This window comes from Polyodon spathula, chromosome 21, assembly GCF_017654505.1.
Source record: "Polyodon spathula isolate WHYD16114869_AA chromosome 21, ASM1765450v1, whole genome shotgun sequence".
NCBI lineage: Eukaryota > Metazoa > Chordata > Actinopteri > Acipenseriformes > Polyodontidae > Polyodon > Polyodon spathula.
This window is the reverse complement of record NC_054554.1, coordinates 10,446,659-10,465,091: the sequence shown is the minus strand read 5'-3', so window position 1 is coordinate 10,465,091 and position 18,433 is coordinate 10,446,659. Positions and strand designations below refer to the sequence as shown.

Below are 18,433 nucleotides of genomic sequence, written 5' to 3'. Positions count from 1 at the left end.
GAGGGGAGATCTCAGACTCGTCAGATTCATGTTGCACCACCTCACACGTGTATCTGTTTATTACCCTTACTCTCTGTGCGAGCGGATATCTAAACACATCTATCCCTGAGAGATAGAGAGAGACAAGACGCTGAGAGCCAAGAGAAACCTAAACAACATCACAGGTAAGAAACCTACAGTGTCTGTTTAGCTGTCTAGAAAGAGGTGTTAGATATTGGAGGTGGTGTATACATATGTATGTTAGAGCTGTACCTTTTTAATATGGAGCCCATTTTTAGCAGAACCTGCTGTGATCTCTCATGGAAGGCTCCTGTCTGGAACGGTTTTAGGAGTGGCACGTACAGGTTCTTATTAACAGGGGTCTAGCTGTGGCACCATAATCTGTCTGCACTGGCAGACTGATTGGTAAAATAAAGGCATGACAACGCACTGTAGCAGCGCCTGCGTTGACAATCACAATGAAAAGGGTAGATGGTTTAAATACTCTTACCCCACTATCTGATGACATAAATATTATTTCCAATATACTGTAGTTTGTCTACCCATATAAAAACATAGTAGAGATGGGCAAATTCTTATAGCATCCAGGACTACAAAACATATGTGTAATGTGTAACTATTGCTGTTTTTGAATGCCACACATAAGGAAAACAAATTAAATATATCCCTTCTGTTTCCTTTAAGTTTGTAGAGGGCGGGTTGAGAAATGAGTTATTGCCTGCTTTGAGTACACTCTGCTGCATAGCACTAGGAAGGCAGCTTGGCTCAGTGCTGAGATTCCATCGGCATCCCTTTAATAACAGAGCTGCAGGATGACATGTGACAGCACAGTGACAGACTCTAGTCCAAGAACACCCTGCATTAGAGCCCTTGATAATAAAGAATGCTGTCCTACTTTCTGTATTCTATGCAGTTGTTTTACTAAAGAGTGCTAGGTGTTTGGGCATATTTATAAAAAATGTTTGAAATAAATAAACTGAGAATATGTACATTGATTTTTACGAGGAGACGTGTCATGCTGTCCCAAATACTTGGCGCGCTAAGTGCTTACATTCTCAGCATTGTGTTTTTTTTTTTTTTTAAATAAATAAAATTTATTATGCCTCACCCATTTTTTTTTTAACTTCTGCTAATATGACTATTTCATGTTTGTAAAAAGCTATCCAATCAAGGCCAGTAGTTATAAGAAGTCACTTGAAAGCCAACAGTTTGGGGTTTCTCCATGGTTATCCAAAGCAACCATGTCAGCTGGCATTTTTGTAGTAGCTCTGCTAGCAGCCATTCCCAAACAGTCAAAGACTACACCTTCACTGGGTTGTAGTGTTTCACTGATTATTATTTTTAAATGAATGAATACACATGGTTTATTTATCCCATTACAGCCGGTATTAATTAAAATTCAAAAAAAGTCTGACACCAATCCTTTTTTTAACCTGTAAAATATATGTTATTTAGTAGAGTTAAACTTCCATTCTGCACTCTGTACAGACATTTCTGTATGGAGGAACATTAGAGGGAAATTCACAAAACCATTTACTTTTATCCTGAAAACACCTATTGAAGCACAGCAACTGACATTTAAACAACTCTTGCTTTTTTAGAGACTCTTATGTACTAATTTGTTATTAGTTTATTTCTAGTTTTGTAGTATTAATAGATGATTTTCTCTTATTAGAGCACTGTATACCAAAAGCGCTTACCAGCATGTGTCCAATAGTTCTTTCATGAAGAAGCTGGATAGGGAACAAAAACCTAAAAGAAAGGGAACCTTTTGATTGCTGCACATTGATACTGCTGATTTCATACATAAATGTGTCCCCCAATGTTATGCAATCCAGCCTGGAGTGTGACTGTTATTTGGGAGTCACATCCTGGGGTTTCTTGTACTTGAACTGTCTGTTTTAATTAGCCTGTGTCTGGCATCAAGCTGCATGACCATGGATTTCTCATCAGTGAGAGACGGCCTGTCTTTTCAATTGGCTTTTCTATACTGATACCCCCATTCCTCAAGTGTTGTCAGTAGGCCTACAGGGTCCTAGTAAAGTAATATGTAATCTTTGTAAAAAAAAAAAGGTGATGGTTGGGGGAATAACAGAAATCATTTTAGATGATATTCCAAGAATTTAGAACACAGAAAATAGACCATTCAGATTTTCAAGAAATGCAACACAAATGGTCACCAAAATGCCCTCTCATTGGGTATAGATACAAAACTGTTCAAAACTGAAACTACTCTCGGCTCTACTTAACAATAATGAACACTTGGGTCTGTACACTATCTGTTATTATACAATAACTGGACACGACTCTACTATTGTTCTCTATGGAGATCAAACATTTTTGTTATTACTCACTGATGGAACGGAAAATTAAGCACTAATTAATGACACTTGTTCTAAAACCACTGCTTACTGACAAAACACTTCACATAGATGCTCGAGCCCTGCTCTCATAAAATCCATTCTTTCAGTGAATGACAATGATTATTTCTGACAAAATAGGAAAGGCAATTAAAGGACTTACATTTACATACTCATCCAACAATCTCCCTTGCTTTCCACAAAAATGTGAAACTGTACTCATATCAGTAGTAACAGTAAAATGGATGGGATGTTCAGCTGCATATTTGAAATACACACAGTAAGGTTTGCTCAAGGGACTGTCTTACAGAATTTATGTTTATGACATTTCTATGTGCATGACTGGAGATATGTTGAATCTATGCAGACAAACTCAAAAAGACTATATATCATGGTAAAAGAGCTCAGAATAACAATAGTTTTACAAGTTTATGAGGTGAAAAATGTTTCATCACGTTTATTTACATCAGTCAGAACTGAAAATAGTTTGTGTCTTGAAAGTGTCAGAAAAGGCCTGTGTGACAGGGTGCTCTTGTCACGTGTGTGGGTAGCCGCTGCTTCGGCAATACAGAGAGACATGGGAAGTGGAGCTGAAAGGCCAGCACAGGGGCGCAGGATTTATTAATACAAAAGAAAGTAAATAAACAAACAAAGGGGTCATGTGACGTTACCAGCCATAGTAACGCACAGAGGACACATACAGCAAGCTGTACAAAAGGCAAAATAAAACACAGTACAAAAACTACAAATAAAAGGTGCCACACAGGGCGAGCGCTAGCCTTATAAATGAGGCGTCCCACTCCAGGAACCTGTTACACTACGTAACCCTCACTGTACGTTACTTGGGATCACAATTCCCTAAACTAACTTACTTATGAGCCGGTATTCATACAACGACTCCTGCTGCTTCATACAGCCTTGGCTGGGCATTGCCTTCACAGTTTCAGGGTTGCATAGCTGTAGTTCCTGCAGAGTGGATGCTCTCCTCCTAAGTATACACAGCTCCCCTCTGTAGCAAGGCGATGCAGTCGCCCAGAGCGATCCCCACCGGATGTTTTTATGCTGATGGACACTCGGTCGAGACCCGCCCACCTGCTCGCTGCCCTTCCCCTCAACCAAGTGAGGTTGCTGAGTGTTCCTATTGAGATACAATTAGTTGTATGGCTGCTGTACTTAATTCAGAAACAAGAAAATTCTCCTAGTTTTCATTTTTTGCTACCACCACGTGCAATGAACCGTACAGAGTCATGTTTGTCACATTATAGTAGCATTCTCAGAATACCATCTATTAAGTTTAAGATTATTACTGAGTTTGATTGAGTGCTGTTGCTACCACTTCCCATGACTCCCAGGGGGCTGAATTGAACAGAAAGCCCTGGGTGAGGACTGCTGCAGGCTTGCTTATGTAATACCTCTGCTGGATTCCTCCTCTGCATTTCAGCTCCCCACTGATTCCCCTTGGTGGTGGTCACTCTGACATAAACATTTCTTTGCTTCTGAAGAAAAACTTGCCTTTTGGGAAGGAAATGTCTGAAACACTTCTGAGTTGTTTAATTCAGAGAGTTAAAGGGGTTTTCTTTGGTGTGGGTTGTGTCTTTGTCGGGAGAGGCCTAGTCTATGTCTAAGGCTGGATCTAAGCCTATGAGTCCCTTACTGACCAGAGAGAGGTAGGTCGGGGTCTATGCATCCTTCACTGACCAGGAGGGAGAGAGTTCAATGTCTATGTGTCCCTAATACCTTAATACCTCGTTTCCACTGTACAACCGAGACAGGCCAGGGCCGTGCCGAGCTTGGTTGTTTTTCCACTGCAGAGCTTGAGCCATGCAACTGATGTGAAGCATGTAGATGATGTGGTATTACGAGGTGCTGTGAAAGTTGAGTAGAGGTTATGGCTGTGTTTTTCTTTGTTTTCATTCTTCGTATATTACTGAATATAACTGAAATGTAGTGACGGGCTGATTACTCAAGGAGAATTCATTCTCGGAGAGGGTGGTAATTTGGATCTGGCAAGCAAGATACGAGTGTACTGACTGATGCAACATAATGACAAAAATCATTAACCGTGCTCTGGGCCAGATTCAGACGTGTTGTGAGGCCAGAGTTTCCCGGTTTGGTTCCCGCTCGAATCGACAAATAGCCAGTAGAAAACTATCTGCGCCGTGTGCCAGTGGAAAGAGAGTATTACTGACCAGCAAGGGAGTAGGTCCTGGTCTATGTGTCCCTCACTGACCAGGAGAGGGAAAGTTTGATGCTTATGTGTCAAGGTCTATGTGCCACTGAACAGGAGGGTGGTCAAAGTCTGTGTGCGCCTTCCTGACCTGCAGATCTGTAAAGACCTCATCGATGCATTTAACAAATAAGAGAAGTAGCAGCTCTGTGTAACATTCAACAGCTGGAAACCATTTACTGTGCGGATTGAAAGCTGTCTCTATAAACAGCCATGAGCACTACCAGAAGCATGGCTGGTACTTCCATTGCAATCAATTTTGCATTATAATAATATTATGTCATCCCTATTTAAATTCCTTCAGGCAAGTACAGCCCCATCGATTTTGTGTCACAGTTGATTCCACTCTCATCTGTTTTTTCCAGAGAACCCAAATTACTTTTTAATGATTTATATTTAACCCAGTTTTTGTTTTGCAAAAACTGGGTTAACTACAGAACTGTGTGTTGTATTGTGTTGTGTGTAGCTTTAAACTTTAAACTATAAACTTTAAACTATAATGTAATCCCTGTATAACTTTACCCACTATCTTCCACACCCTTGCCCTGCAACCACTGAGCTACTGAAACCCACTACCCTGCACACTGCGTCCCAGCACTATAAACACTGTAGCTTATACCCTTCTACACTGAAAGCTATATCAGTAAAACAAAAAAAGGCAACGGAAAGTCATGAACTGGAGCAAGTGTGAAGAGGGGAAAGGGGAAAGTGAAAAGACAAAAGCCAGGAAGACAGGAGGAGAGAGAGAAGGTTGCTTTTTTCCCAAATTACACACTGAACTGCTGGTGCCTGGCTGGCTATTATGGGCAGAGCTGTTGCTATGGCAACTTTTGTTGGAAGAAATGTACCACACTTTACACAGAGGGATAGATAAGTGTGTGTGTGTGTGTGTGTGTGTGTGTGTGCTTGATGCTGGGGTCCACACAAACAGAATGCAATACTTGCAAGTGGGAAAAAAGGAGCAGAAAATGTTTTCACATTTACAACAACAACAAAAAATAAGAAAATCAAAACTCCCAGGAAGCACAGAATTGTGTAGAGTCCAAAAAGCTTCTTGGAGCTCACTCAATACAATGATGCAGAAACAAGAAAAGTCTACCTGTTTTTAGATGACCTTATAGTCATTATAAAAAACCTGGGAATTTCAGACAAGCGTAGGTTTATTCTTTGGAGGTGCCGGCTGGGTTCATGAAGTGCACACAACAATGCCCCAGATTTCTGCATTCAATATTCTTTTTACTTTCTTAGACACAGGTGTTACAGTTTTAGAATGCAGAGCTAGCAGTACTGCTTCTCTCTTCACTGTACTAGTTCAAAGACACAACCTAATTCTGCCAAGTAGCAGCATCACAGTGCATGCAACACTAACTGCACAGAACAAAACAGAATACTTGCTAACTGTGTTTTTCAGAATAAGAAAATGCTTATCAAATACAAACATAAATGCTGACGTGCTTCGCAACCATGAACCTTATTTGATTCCCATATGTTTTAATATGAAAATACATGTTTGCTATAATGTGAGTTTCTAATTGCACACTTGAGACCTATATAGTGAATGGAAGTGCGCAGCAGGCTAGATTTATGGGATTAGACTATAAGAACATAAGGAAATACACTCCGGCCTCCTCTGGTCCTGGTTTCTGTGCTGCACTTAAAGTATTGCTTAGGCTTAACTATGTCAACTCCCATGCTCCCGAGTGGAGCATCTGGTAAAGACACTCTGAATGGATGCACCGCTCCTGAGTCAGCGCGGGGGTGGTAGCAGTGAGCTGAGATAAAAATCATTGGATAGGCTGAATTGGGACAAAATAATAAAATAACTGGTGATTACTGAAAAAAAAAGTCACCTCCTTTTAAGATTTTAAACACAATCACTTACACCCAATTCTTCTTTTTTCTAGGCTGATTAGATTCAGTTCTTTCACCTTGTCCTCGTAACTAGGATTAGTCTGGTTGCTCCACAATGTCCCTATGGTACTGTGCTGCTGCTGCACTTAAAGAATTGGTTTGCCACAGTCACTTTAAAGTCTTCTTTCCATTTTTAACTATCTGTGAATGTATTTGAGTACTTGACATTAATAATAACCAACAATTTCAAAGCAGTCACCCAACACTGTCTCCTCTCTCCTCTGTCTGTCCTCAGACCTGCTCTGTGAGAGGATGGCTGGGATCAAGGAGCTACGATTCACCGAGGAGAAGCCCCTGCTGCGAGGCCAGGACACTGAGATGGTGAGTACGTAATGGTCTGGGGTACGCAGGACTAGTCCAGCAAGATGGTGACTTGGTTAGAAGAAAATCATGGTATACATCTTAATGGGAGGGTGAGGCACTCATTTTTAATAACTCGACCACGCTGCTTCCCTGTCCATCAGCTTGAACCACTAGGCCACACTGCCTCCCATCCTCAGCTCTAACCAACGGACTACACTACCTTCCAGACTCTTGGGACTAGCCACTAGCTCACCTTTACCCACTTAATGCTGTAAATGTCTTAGTTTTGTTTGACATTCTGCACATAATCTGGAAAGCCACTGAAATTAGGTTGCAGTATCCTTCACTCTCTAGTCTGAATATGTTTGCTAATTGACAACCAGGCAAGGTACATAAGCACTGTACAGAAAGGTCATGTATGGTGGTTAATTGTGCCTATATTCCACTACCTCGTTTGACCAGCAGGGGTCAGGATTGGCTGTAACACTTTCAACATTTGACTCAAATTGGGCTCATTTGCTACCACAAGGCACCAAAAACCTCATAGATATGTAATTTCAGTTTCTGTATATGCTGGAACATACTGTGCAGTATTCTTGTTTCTCATAATCCTGTTAGTCGGTGCTCATGGGTACCTGATGAGAAGAGACTGCCGTTAATGATTTGCTCCTGTTTACCAGGACAATAAGTAGGCATGGTTGTTTTTGTGCTAATGATTTATTGATGGTTTTTATTATACTGCCGCTGGAGAGTTGTGAAAACAAATGCAGAAAGCACGTACACACAGCATTATACAATCACGTCAAGCTGTTTTTACACCATGTGTAGAGCAGCCTATTTTCATCAAGAAGAGAGCCGTGTGACTACAAGATTCAGGTTTTAAATCAATTAACACTATCATTGCCTTTTGTTTCTGCAGGACCTAGAACTTCCCTGGCTAGTTTCATAGACTCCATAACATATTCAACTATACCTGATTTAACTTATATACTGTACCCCATGATTAGTGCTAAAGAGTGTTTTGTGGAGGAGAGTGGGTAAGACATGAGAGTAGTCCAGACCCAATAAGAAGCCATCCACATCTGTGGTTGCCAAGGAATAAAAAACTAAATAAATTCACATGTCTACTGGATGTTGCTGGCGCTATATGAGGTACCCTGGCGCTAGAATCTAGTTGCACATTTGCACCCCTGATTGATGATAGCGAGGAGCTGCAGGGAAGTTCAGCAAAGTACAAAATATGGGGGGAGTTTAGGAGTGGAGGAGGACTATGTGCTTCCCCCATTCTCCCATGAAAACTGCAGATCAGATTGACCAGCATGATCTGAGTATTCTCTATTGAGAGCCAACTCACAGCTCCTCCCTCACTAGTGACTTGATTTGATGTCTGGAGGTGAATTTGCATGTCAATAGCTACTACCCCTTTCCAAGAGGGGGCACACTGGTTCCAGTTCAGGCGTGCTGTAAGATTCAAGTCTGGAGGTTACAGCTGACTGTCACAGCTCAATAATTGATGTGACCTTTTCTGAGCACCCTTTCAGAGTGAGTCATATTCTCAGCATCTCCAGGGACTGTTTTTAATTACAGCATCTTGTAGCAGAGGATGGCAGTCCCATAGTACAAAGCTGTGCCAGATTATTCACCACCTCATAAATTAATTAAAACTCACACTGAGAACAGCAGAAGGAACTAAAATGTACTGTTTCCCATGGGTACAAGTCACATGTGCGGAGAGTTTGTTTAATTGTTGCTGGGCTGCATAATAACTCTGAGGAGAGAGAGAGAGAGAGAGAGAGAGAGAGAGAGAGAGAGAGAGAGAGAGAGAGAGAGAGAGAGAGAGAGAGAGAGAGAGAGAGAGAGAGAGAGAGAGAGAGAGAGAGAACATGTGTAGGGCTGCTGCATCAATATTTAAACAAAATAGTGTAATTCTGAATAGTGAGGACTTCAGCTATATCCTATTTCAACCAGCCCCAAGATACTGACCCAATTAGAAGCCAGACCTTTAACAACAGCGGCTATAGTTGAGTTTTGAAATCAGAAAACTTGTGAAAAAAAATACCAAAATACCTCTTCCAGTGTTGTTTTCTTTTGCACACTTGCTTGTGAAAGCAGGAAAAAACATTAGCTCATCTAACAACACTATAAATAAAAACTGAACTTAATACGGCATTAACAATAAACGACTTTAAAAACCTTTTTGGAATTTAACACTTGGCTCCTCTCCAACTGACTTTGCACTATGAATGTATAGGGCATATACAGTTGCCATGACAACACTAATTTTAGACTAAATCTTAAAAGAAAGAATATGATGAAATCAACACTACTAGTATACAATGCTTTCAAATAGAACCAGCAGTTTTTTTAGAGAGTTTTTGCCTTGTTATAACTGTAATTAATTAGATTTTACCACATCTTGATGATGTGATTTACTTAATTATCAAAATCCAGGATGTTTTTTTTCCCTTTAGATATGTAAATACAGTATTTGTGACTCATATACTCAAAGACATAAATTATTATATTTCTTATGCTGAATTGAATTGGCTTTAGGTATTATCACCCACGTACTCATCCATTTATAGAATAGTTTTTATAAATAGTTGTCTGAATGTATAGCATCATAATAACATTGACCAGAATTGACCATCTCTCTCCAAAAACTCAGTTAAAGCATATCCGCAGGTTTTCATCGGTGGGTGTCTCAATGCACAATGATCCTCTCTGTAAATCCTGAACTAAAACCTTTAAAGAGTATCTTCAAATGTCATTTTATTTATAGTATCACCTTAATCTTACCTATTTATAATGTTAACATTGATTTTGTTGACTGGGCTAAGTTGCTCCAGTATTGCATTTTAATGGATCATACAAACAAAAAAAATGTTTTACTATATATGAATAATGTTTTGAACATAAAGAGTAAATGGCTTCAAATTACATTTGCTATATTTCCCTTTAACTTTTATGAGTTGTTTTTAATATATTTCCTAATATGATTTGTTTAACTGTAGTCATTAATATACACATATCCTAAGATGTCTGTGGCAAAGGTGCATCCTGAAATACATACATTTCTCACAAATGAGAATGGCAATGTGGCAAACTGCCTCTAAAGTCTGCAGGACTGTGTCTGTAATACAGCACCTGTAGCCCTTATTTGGACCTGGCATTGGTTGCAAAAGATACAAAAACAGTGATTAAACCAAACGTAACTCAATTCGTGTACGTAATAAGACAACCTTTTATATATATATATATATATATATATATATATATATATATATTATATATATATATATATATATATAATATATATTACTAAACAATTTATCATATCTTTGGGTTTGTTGGTTTCATTGAGGAATGCAGGGATGGTTAATGAGGCAATTAATTATGTGCAATGCACAGTATAAAATGAGAAGTTAATGAGTGTAAGAGGTGGTCATGCACATAATAAGTAAGCAAAACTCTAGCAGAAGTGCTTTTTTATTTGAACTGCTTTATGGGTTTCTACAACAAATGTTTATGCTGGACCGATGGTAACATAAAGAAGTACTTCTATCCTTGAAAGAAGCTGTATTAAAGTTGGAACACGCTGCGTTAATATAAAGCATTCTCAGGCTGATTGAGCAAACATTTTAAACACAGTAAAATGCTGCCTCTTTAAAATGTTAACACATTTCCTTTTTTTTTACTTTTAGGAAAACTGTGATGCTTTCCTCCCAGTTGTTGACACAGACTGGAAGGTAATTAACCCATTTTAAACTCAACTTCATTTTGATATCTCAGTAAGCAGTTTAACACAAGGGTTTTAAAACTGAGTCCTAATGAGTGGGTGTCAAACTTTTTTTTTTTGTGGAAAAAAGACATATGATCTATAATTAGCTCGTTTACAACGGCGTCCATCAGCAAATTACAATCCCATAAAAGAGACAGAATACAAATTTAAAACTGTGCACATCATACACAAACACAGGGCTTCTTCAGATAGTGGAACAACACATTTTTAAATTGACGATGGGAAGTCTCTGATCTAAGTCCTATCGGCAATGTATTCCAAGCAGAAACTGCAGCAAAAGCAAAAGACTTCCTTCCAGTAGCACAGTATTTTCAACAACCATTTCATAAGCTGTAATCACAGGTAAACTCCTGGAAAAGATTACTCAAATAAACATGCAGTTTGTTAAACACCCCTTTACAAAGAATCTGATTCCAGTGAAAGATCCTTCTATTATCAGGTGACAACAAGTTTAACTTGGAATACAAGGTACAGTGATGTTCTAAAGGAGTACTCTGAAGAACAAATCTACAAATCGTGTTATACATTGTATTCATCTTCTTCAGCGACTCCTTACTAGCAGTCATATAAATCACATCATTATTGTCCAGAACAGGAAACAAAAGTTGCTCAGCTCATTTAAACCTTGATGTAAAATGTAAGCAATGATGCTGGCCATGCAACAATCTAAGTTTTCTCCCAGTCTTCCTGCATATTTCTTTTATGTGTTTTTCAAATGCAAGAGTTGTATCAATATTGACACCTTAGTATTTAAAAGTATCAACTGTCTCCAAAGGTGTATTATTACAAGTACAATAATAAAATAACATGATTAAAAAAAAAAAAAAAAAAAAAAAAAAATCATTTAAAATCAAACCATTTTTATCAAACCAATCTTGAACTTCCAAAAAGTAATTCTGCTGTGTCTTAGTTAAATCATGGAAGCTGTCAGAGCGCTAATCATCCACAGTGTCGTCCGCATACATATGTACAGAACTTTTTCTGCAGACAGTAGGTATTTCATTAATAAAAATAAAATTTACCCAATAATTTTGGTACTGGTTCAAGTGTATGGATTGAATAAAATATTGGCAAGATTTAATAACATCTCTTAGCCCACTTTGTCTTCCTATCATCACTGCTGATGTTTTTATATGTCAGACTACAGAGGAACTGCCTGCGGTGCTGTATTATTTGAATGAGGATTGGGGATCCTGTCATGTGAATATAGTGCCTTGGATTTTGTTCTTGAAATCTGCCTTTGGAGGAAGGAGATTGAGCTATGCTCCTACCAGCTCAGGACTGCAGACAAAGATTTGAAAGCAAAGAGAAATTAGACAGCCACTCTCATCAGGAAATTGAGTCTTGTGGCTCTTTTCAAACAGACATGCTGGTTTCAGTCAACACTGCCCTGTGCCTCTGAACTCTAATGCACTTGAAGCTAATAAAACCAATTTAGCACTCAAAACCTCCTTTTGTTCAATCTGTGTTGATTTCAGTATATTAATAATTTTCACTCTGTTATGTGGCTCGTCAAGGGCTTTTGAAAATGTTACAGTATGTTGCTAGGGGCAGATATATTTTAGATTAGGCTGCTATTCACCCCACTAACACTGTACATTACCCGGTAATATACTGCTGATTCTAGTATAGGTACTGGAAGCCCTAAGCCCTTTAAAGTATTTCTACTTAAAATCTAGAACTTTTACAAGTCACAAACTAAAGGGTTACTATATAGTTAATATTATAATAGTTAATCATTGTTGATGAACTCAATCTTCAGTCTTGTCCCACAATTTGAGAGGATTTCCTCAATTTGCCAGTAAAATACATGCATGTATACTGCATTGCTTAATTCTTAGATTGGTGTCACTAACACGTATTAAAATAAACACAGTACAAGGATAAAAAATCAACTAAAGGCACAAGTTGTTTTAAAGCTTTAGAACATACAAACATTCCCAAACAAGAAGAAGCCATTTGTTAATCTAAGCTTGACTGGTTCCTAGTCTCTGATTGATCTCAAAACTTTGTCAAGTTGGGTCCTAAAGGATGTAAGTGACTCTGCCTCAACAATGTGACTAGGTAGCCCATTCCATACCCTCACCACTCTCTGTCCTAAGTCCATCTCCACTTAATTTCCAACTCTGTCCTCTGGTTTTGGTTCTGTACTGCACTCAGGGGAATAATGCTCTACAGGGACCATGGTGCCTGCCAACAAGGATACACGTGTACCAGCATACAATATAGAGGAGAGTTTTCTGGTTGATTTTCATCAGTCCTAAAGCACTGCTCAAGTAGCAGGTCATTCCAAAACAAAAAAACAAACAAACAAAAAAAAAAAAAAACAGGAAAGTACCAAAACACAAAAACTTTTTGATAAGGTAAAATGGTTTCATTATGAAAAATTTAGCATGAAGGTTTAATTATGCTACTGAATTTTTTTGTGATGAAATATGGTATCCATCACCCCTTCTTGTCTAGTTTCCTTGATTACACCAGTATACCAAATCAACCAACTGGACATTTAACACATATTTTTACTTACTTTCAGCACGCTTAAAAAAGCTTCACAACTGGTTTTTAAAATGATTAATGTCACAAAAAAAACTGGGTGCATTAAGTGTACCTTAAAATAAGTTAAATTCAGTCATTCCTCCTGAGCCTCAGGGTCTCTCCATCGCTGTTGAAAAACAAATTGGTAAGCTCTGTACGGCCATGTGTGTATTGACTGGAACATTCAGTATGACACGCATTACATTATTATTTAAAACCCGGCGTTTAAAAGAGACCAGCGTCTATTTACCATATTTCCCAGAAGCCCAGGTGCTTAATAGTGACCTGACGAGAATTGGAGACCGGCAATTGTTTCAAATTTTACAGGCTTCTGTTTTTATTAATTGTATTTTTCGGTGCTGATTTTTAGCTATTTTCAAGTTTTATGTTTTTTTTTTCGGGTCTTTTGTTTTTGACATACTGTATGACGTTACTGTTTTTAGTTACTTTTCAGAATGCTTGATATGCATAGTAACTCGACAGTACTTGCGCACTATTGTTGTACCTTCTTTCCTTTGCTGTCTTCCACAACGAAATCCCTATGGTCACGGGCACATTCGTCTGGGGTTTTTGTGTGTAGGCATTTTTTTACATTTCACTACACTTCTAAATCCTCTGTATCTTAACTGTAATGCAGCTTTAATTCCCTCTAACAAACCTCCATTCCTGATAGTAATCTCATTTTAAATCTCACCAGCAGTCTCCAGTAGAAATGTAGGAATGTGCATCACTCAGTAGTTTAAAGTATTCAGAATAAATCAATAATAGATACAAGTCAGGAAGGTGGGGCATTACCCAGCAAATGTATTTATTGTTATTTTTGTAGTAGATTTTATTTTTTAATGAGAAAAGGATAAAGTCAACATGAATTGATTAACCATTTCCACAGTTTTTCCGGTGTTTTCCGGTGTTTATTGGCTATACACCGATTTCAATTTTTTTTGGAACGGGTGTTTTATCGGTTAATTCACATGTTCCACTAATCCTCAAAAAGACAGTCTTGCTGCCTTCTGGTGTCTGTACAGCTGTGGAAGATAGGCCATGCTAGTGTGATTATGGGGACTTCATTCAGTTCACAAGTATTAATCTCTTTCCCTCAGAGAGAGAAATAGAGAGGATTTGGAAAGCTTAAGAGAGAATTATATGCTGTGTGGATTTTACATTTTTCAATGGGCTCTCCTATCTCCTGCCCTCATTATAATTATTAATATGTAACCTAAAAGTAAGAATTTATGTTTTTTTTTTTATGTAAAATGTCAAACATAATTTGCAGCTTATAAATAAATAACAACTGCTTAGGATCTATGACACAATTACACTAAGGGCAATTAAATTGTTCTGGAGTTAATTCTGTGGTGCCTTATTAATTGAGCTACTGTAACACATACTGAGAGGGAGCACAATCATTCAGAGTTGTCTACACATCTGTGCTACTAGGAGCAAATAACACCTTTACAATCTCTAGCGTCTTGGTTCCATTTCCTGAGGCGTTCTCCTGTAACCACCATTCACTACGATTGTGCTTAGGTGGTGGTCCCTATCAAATCTGTACAACTAAACCACTTCAGATAGGATGCAAGGGATTAAAGAAAGAAATAGTCTGGTCACTTTTCTTTCAGCACATGTCCTTTTAGGATGCATGTGTATTATTCTCCTAATATTGGACTGCAGTGGCATTAATGCTTTAAAGCAGGGATGAGATACTTGGGGGAAAAAAGAGTTCTAGCCAGGGTAACCCTATTACACTTTAGTTAGACAGAAATGCCTTTGGGGGAATTAATAGACTTTGTACTTGGGGTTTTGGCTGATGCACAAGTTTGTTGTTATGTTCCCACCAGCTGGTTTATGCAGTTCAAAATCTACTCAAGTGCTCAAAACCCAAGAAACTGAGTCTTCAAATAACTGCTTGAATGTATCCATTTCCTCTTCACTAATTAAAGGACCCCAAAGATTAAAAAACAACAGTGTGGCTTGATAACCCATTCCATGCCTTCACCACTCTCTTTGCATAGAAGTTTTACTTGCGGATCTGCACTGTCTTTAAAGTGCTTTCACAGCACTTCTCTGATAGTAAATATCTCTCTTTCAAGTCATCTCAGGTATTTTTCTCTTTGTAGGGAAATAAATGCGTCACGCCTCTCAGAGCTCTCAGGAGACTCATAAGATTATGTGCTGCTGAGCTTACTGTAGGATGAGCTGAATTGTATTTGGAAGTACCAATCTCTTCACTTCAATTTCTGAATCAGACTTTGCTTTAGATATACTAATAATAAACCATTTAGTTATTCCCATACAGCATACACATGCAAGCATTCACATAAACCCTGATGAAAATACATTATGTTTCATATGCAGTGTCTTGAACAAAACATCAGTACAACAGCAGGTCTCCTGTGCAGTATGCAGGACCTGTTTGCAAAAGCTATAAATCCAGAAAAATATAAATCCTGCATAAAGGAAAAGTGCATTGGTATTGTACATGTGTGTGATATTGAAAATGCTGACAACATTAATAGTATACTTCTTTATGAACAATACACAAAGGCATTGATTGAGTTACTCAAGTTTTAGCTTTAACCTGATACCCTCCTATCTATTCAGGGTCCAGGCACTGCTGCTAATTATGGTTTTCACTGAAATGAAAAAAATAATATTATAAAAGACACACTGATAATTTATCTTGAACAATATACTGTAGTAAGTTGCATATACATACACCTATATTTTGGTGTTACTTGATATCATGGAACATATACTGTACAATATATCATAACACATGAGCATTGGGGTAAGAACATTGACATTTTTTCATGTACTTGCCTCTCCCTTTGTTAAACCAAACCCTAAACACTAGAGTCCATAAAAGAAAAATCGAAACCAAACATTCTCACACTCAGCATGGCAATTATGGTTTGCATTCATATTTTATAATTTTTTCAAAGTTGATTATTTTTGCATTTATCTAAGTTTATTTAGTGTCATTCCAATAGTGTACAGATAAACTACATTCATTACACATTTATCAAGCTAAATGCAGATTCTGCTTCCCCCACTTTGGATAGGAAAATCAAGTTTGAAAGTTACAGTGAAACCAATCATGCTGCTTAATTGTAAAATACAAGCACACAAACACATACGTATGTACCCATACAGGGCTATTTTTAAATGTGTTGCAGAAAATGTGCAGTAGCTACGAACATAGCAGGTCACGTGGCTGTTCATTTACAAGGTGTTGATAAGAACAGTGGGTGTTTGTTATTAACACCAAAGTAAATGTGTGCATCAAGTACCTGAGAGTTTTTCTTAAGGGCTAAGATTCTCTTAAGGGCTCTTATTTTACACACCTATTACCAACTGTCAATGTTACCTACAAAAACCACACATCCAACTCAATATTGAGCTTGGATAAAGAAAAAACGCTGTTGAATATGAATGTGATATTGAAGGTTATTGCAGTGCAGCTCTGAAATCAAATCTAACATCAGTTCTAGAGAAATGTTATTTGAAAAACGCACAGATATTGATAATACAATTAAGATATAACAGCAGGAGGTGGTTGCATTGTGTCTTTATAAATTGATTTAAAAAGCTACTTAACCTCTAATGTTGAAGTTTTTAGAACACTGAGACCCATATTGATAAAAGGATTGCGCATGTTTTAAGACTGTATAACGGGTGCTCAGGGTTCTGAATTCTTGGATGGGATTTAAAAAACATACACAATATCATAAACATGCAATTAAGACATGATTTGCACGGGCAATGTCTCAGTGCACTTTAGCCCTTGATGCATATGTAATTCTGTCTATGCATATGTAATTCCGGGTCATTTCTAAATGAAACCACTAAAATTGGGAGGGGATTTTGCAAATGAGGTCTATTAAATATTCTGTCTAATTTATTAAAGCTGCCGGTAATTCCGGGCCTCGTATTTGCGTGATTATTTTAAGAAGAAAGGCAGGCATTAATTTGCTGCAGTAGACAGTAGGCTATATAAAAGGCAAGAAGGAGATCGTTTTCAAGGACAAAGAAACATTTAATAACATTTTGCAAAGAGCTAATTTTTAACCCTTCTGATCAAGTCAGTTTGTAAATTGCGGTTTATAATACCGGTACCGTATCGTTTTGCAAACTCCAGTTTTCAATACATGTTTCATAGCTGACATGACAAAAAAGAAAGCCTGCAAATAGAGAATATAAAATCTATGTAAAAAAAAAAGGTTCTTAGAAGCACCTCAAAAAGGTCTCCCCACAGTGGCAAAGCAAGGTTCTAACGACAGTCTTTACTTCTAGAATGTAGGCATTATTATAAGAACGGTGAAGGAGATTAAGAAAAGACAAAACAAAACAAAAGAGAGAAAGTAAAAAAGAAAATAAAACACAATAACAAAAGTACAAATAAAAGGTTCTGCTCTTGCAGGGTTCCCCCACCATCGCTACCCGCATGACTCGGGTCGTCAGCCTGCACTTTGCTATTCCCATACTATACTCTATGGGGTTGCCCAGGGTTTCACTGCTAGCTACATATTTCCCGATTCGGGTAACGTAATTCTTTTTCTTTGTTTCTTTTCTCTGGTTTGGCTGTCTTCCTCAACCTTGTTCGCCTGTCCCTTTTTGTTTCGCCAGTCCTTCCTGACCAGGGCTGTCACAATTGTTCTTCCTAGATGGGCACAGCTGAGGAACAACAAAGCACAGTTTTTATAGGTCAGGCACCACTCCCCCCCATTACCCCCCCCCCCCCCCAAAGACCCGCCTCCCGACCACTCAGAGAGAGGGAGAGAACACACCCTCACCCAACCTCTCTGTGTCATCGCCATGATCGACAGACGGATCTTACAGGCTCCCAACCCCTTCCCTACAGGATCATTCATACGTCAGATAGCCAGCACAGATCTCGCCCTGTTACAGCCTGGAATTAGTCTATACGAAATAAGAAGCTGAAGTAATATGCAAAGCACGGTAACTGGATGATGTGTTGTAATGTATAAGCAACCTAAATTACAAACTCTGAAGTGATACATTTGTTTATTAAGAAGCCACCACACATTCCATATTTTATTCATTTGTCCTGGTGATGTATTTCGAGCTTGTAACACATGTTGTGTTACAAGTACTGCTTGTACCAAAATCTCCAATTCCATATTGGTAAATTTTAGTTTTTGTTTCCGAGCATCCTCATCACCATGGCTAGTACCAGGCTGAGGTCTTTGTGTGCCATTAATTTTCTTTTGGAATGTGTAGTCTACACACGCAGGGTTGACCCAAACCCACTATTTATTGGGAGAGGTGTATAAT

At 38.2% G+C, this 18,433-nt stretch overlaps 1 protein-coding gene across 2 annotated transcripts in view; it reads left to right on the top strand.

Moving 5' to 3' along the window:
* Window positions 1–18,433, top strand: part of ndrg4 (NDRG family member 4) — a 44,955-nt gene continuing 26,522 nt past the window's right edge. Inside the window, exons 1-3 of one of the 2 annotated variants that reach the window (XM_041221971.1) lie at window positions 1–164; window positions 6,734–6,819; window positions 10,506–10,550. In XM_041221971.1, the coding sequence (XP_041077905.1) occupies window positions 6,751–6,819; window positions 10,506–10,550 (114 nt within the window). In that variant the 5' untranslated portion in view covers window positions 1–164; window positions 6,734–6,750. The remainder of the gene's footprint in view (window positions 165–6,733; window positions 6,820–10,505; window positions 10,551–18,433) is intronic. The other variant, XM_041221972.1, reaches the window with a different exon arrangement.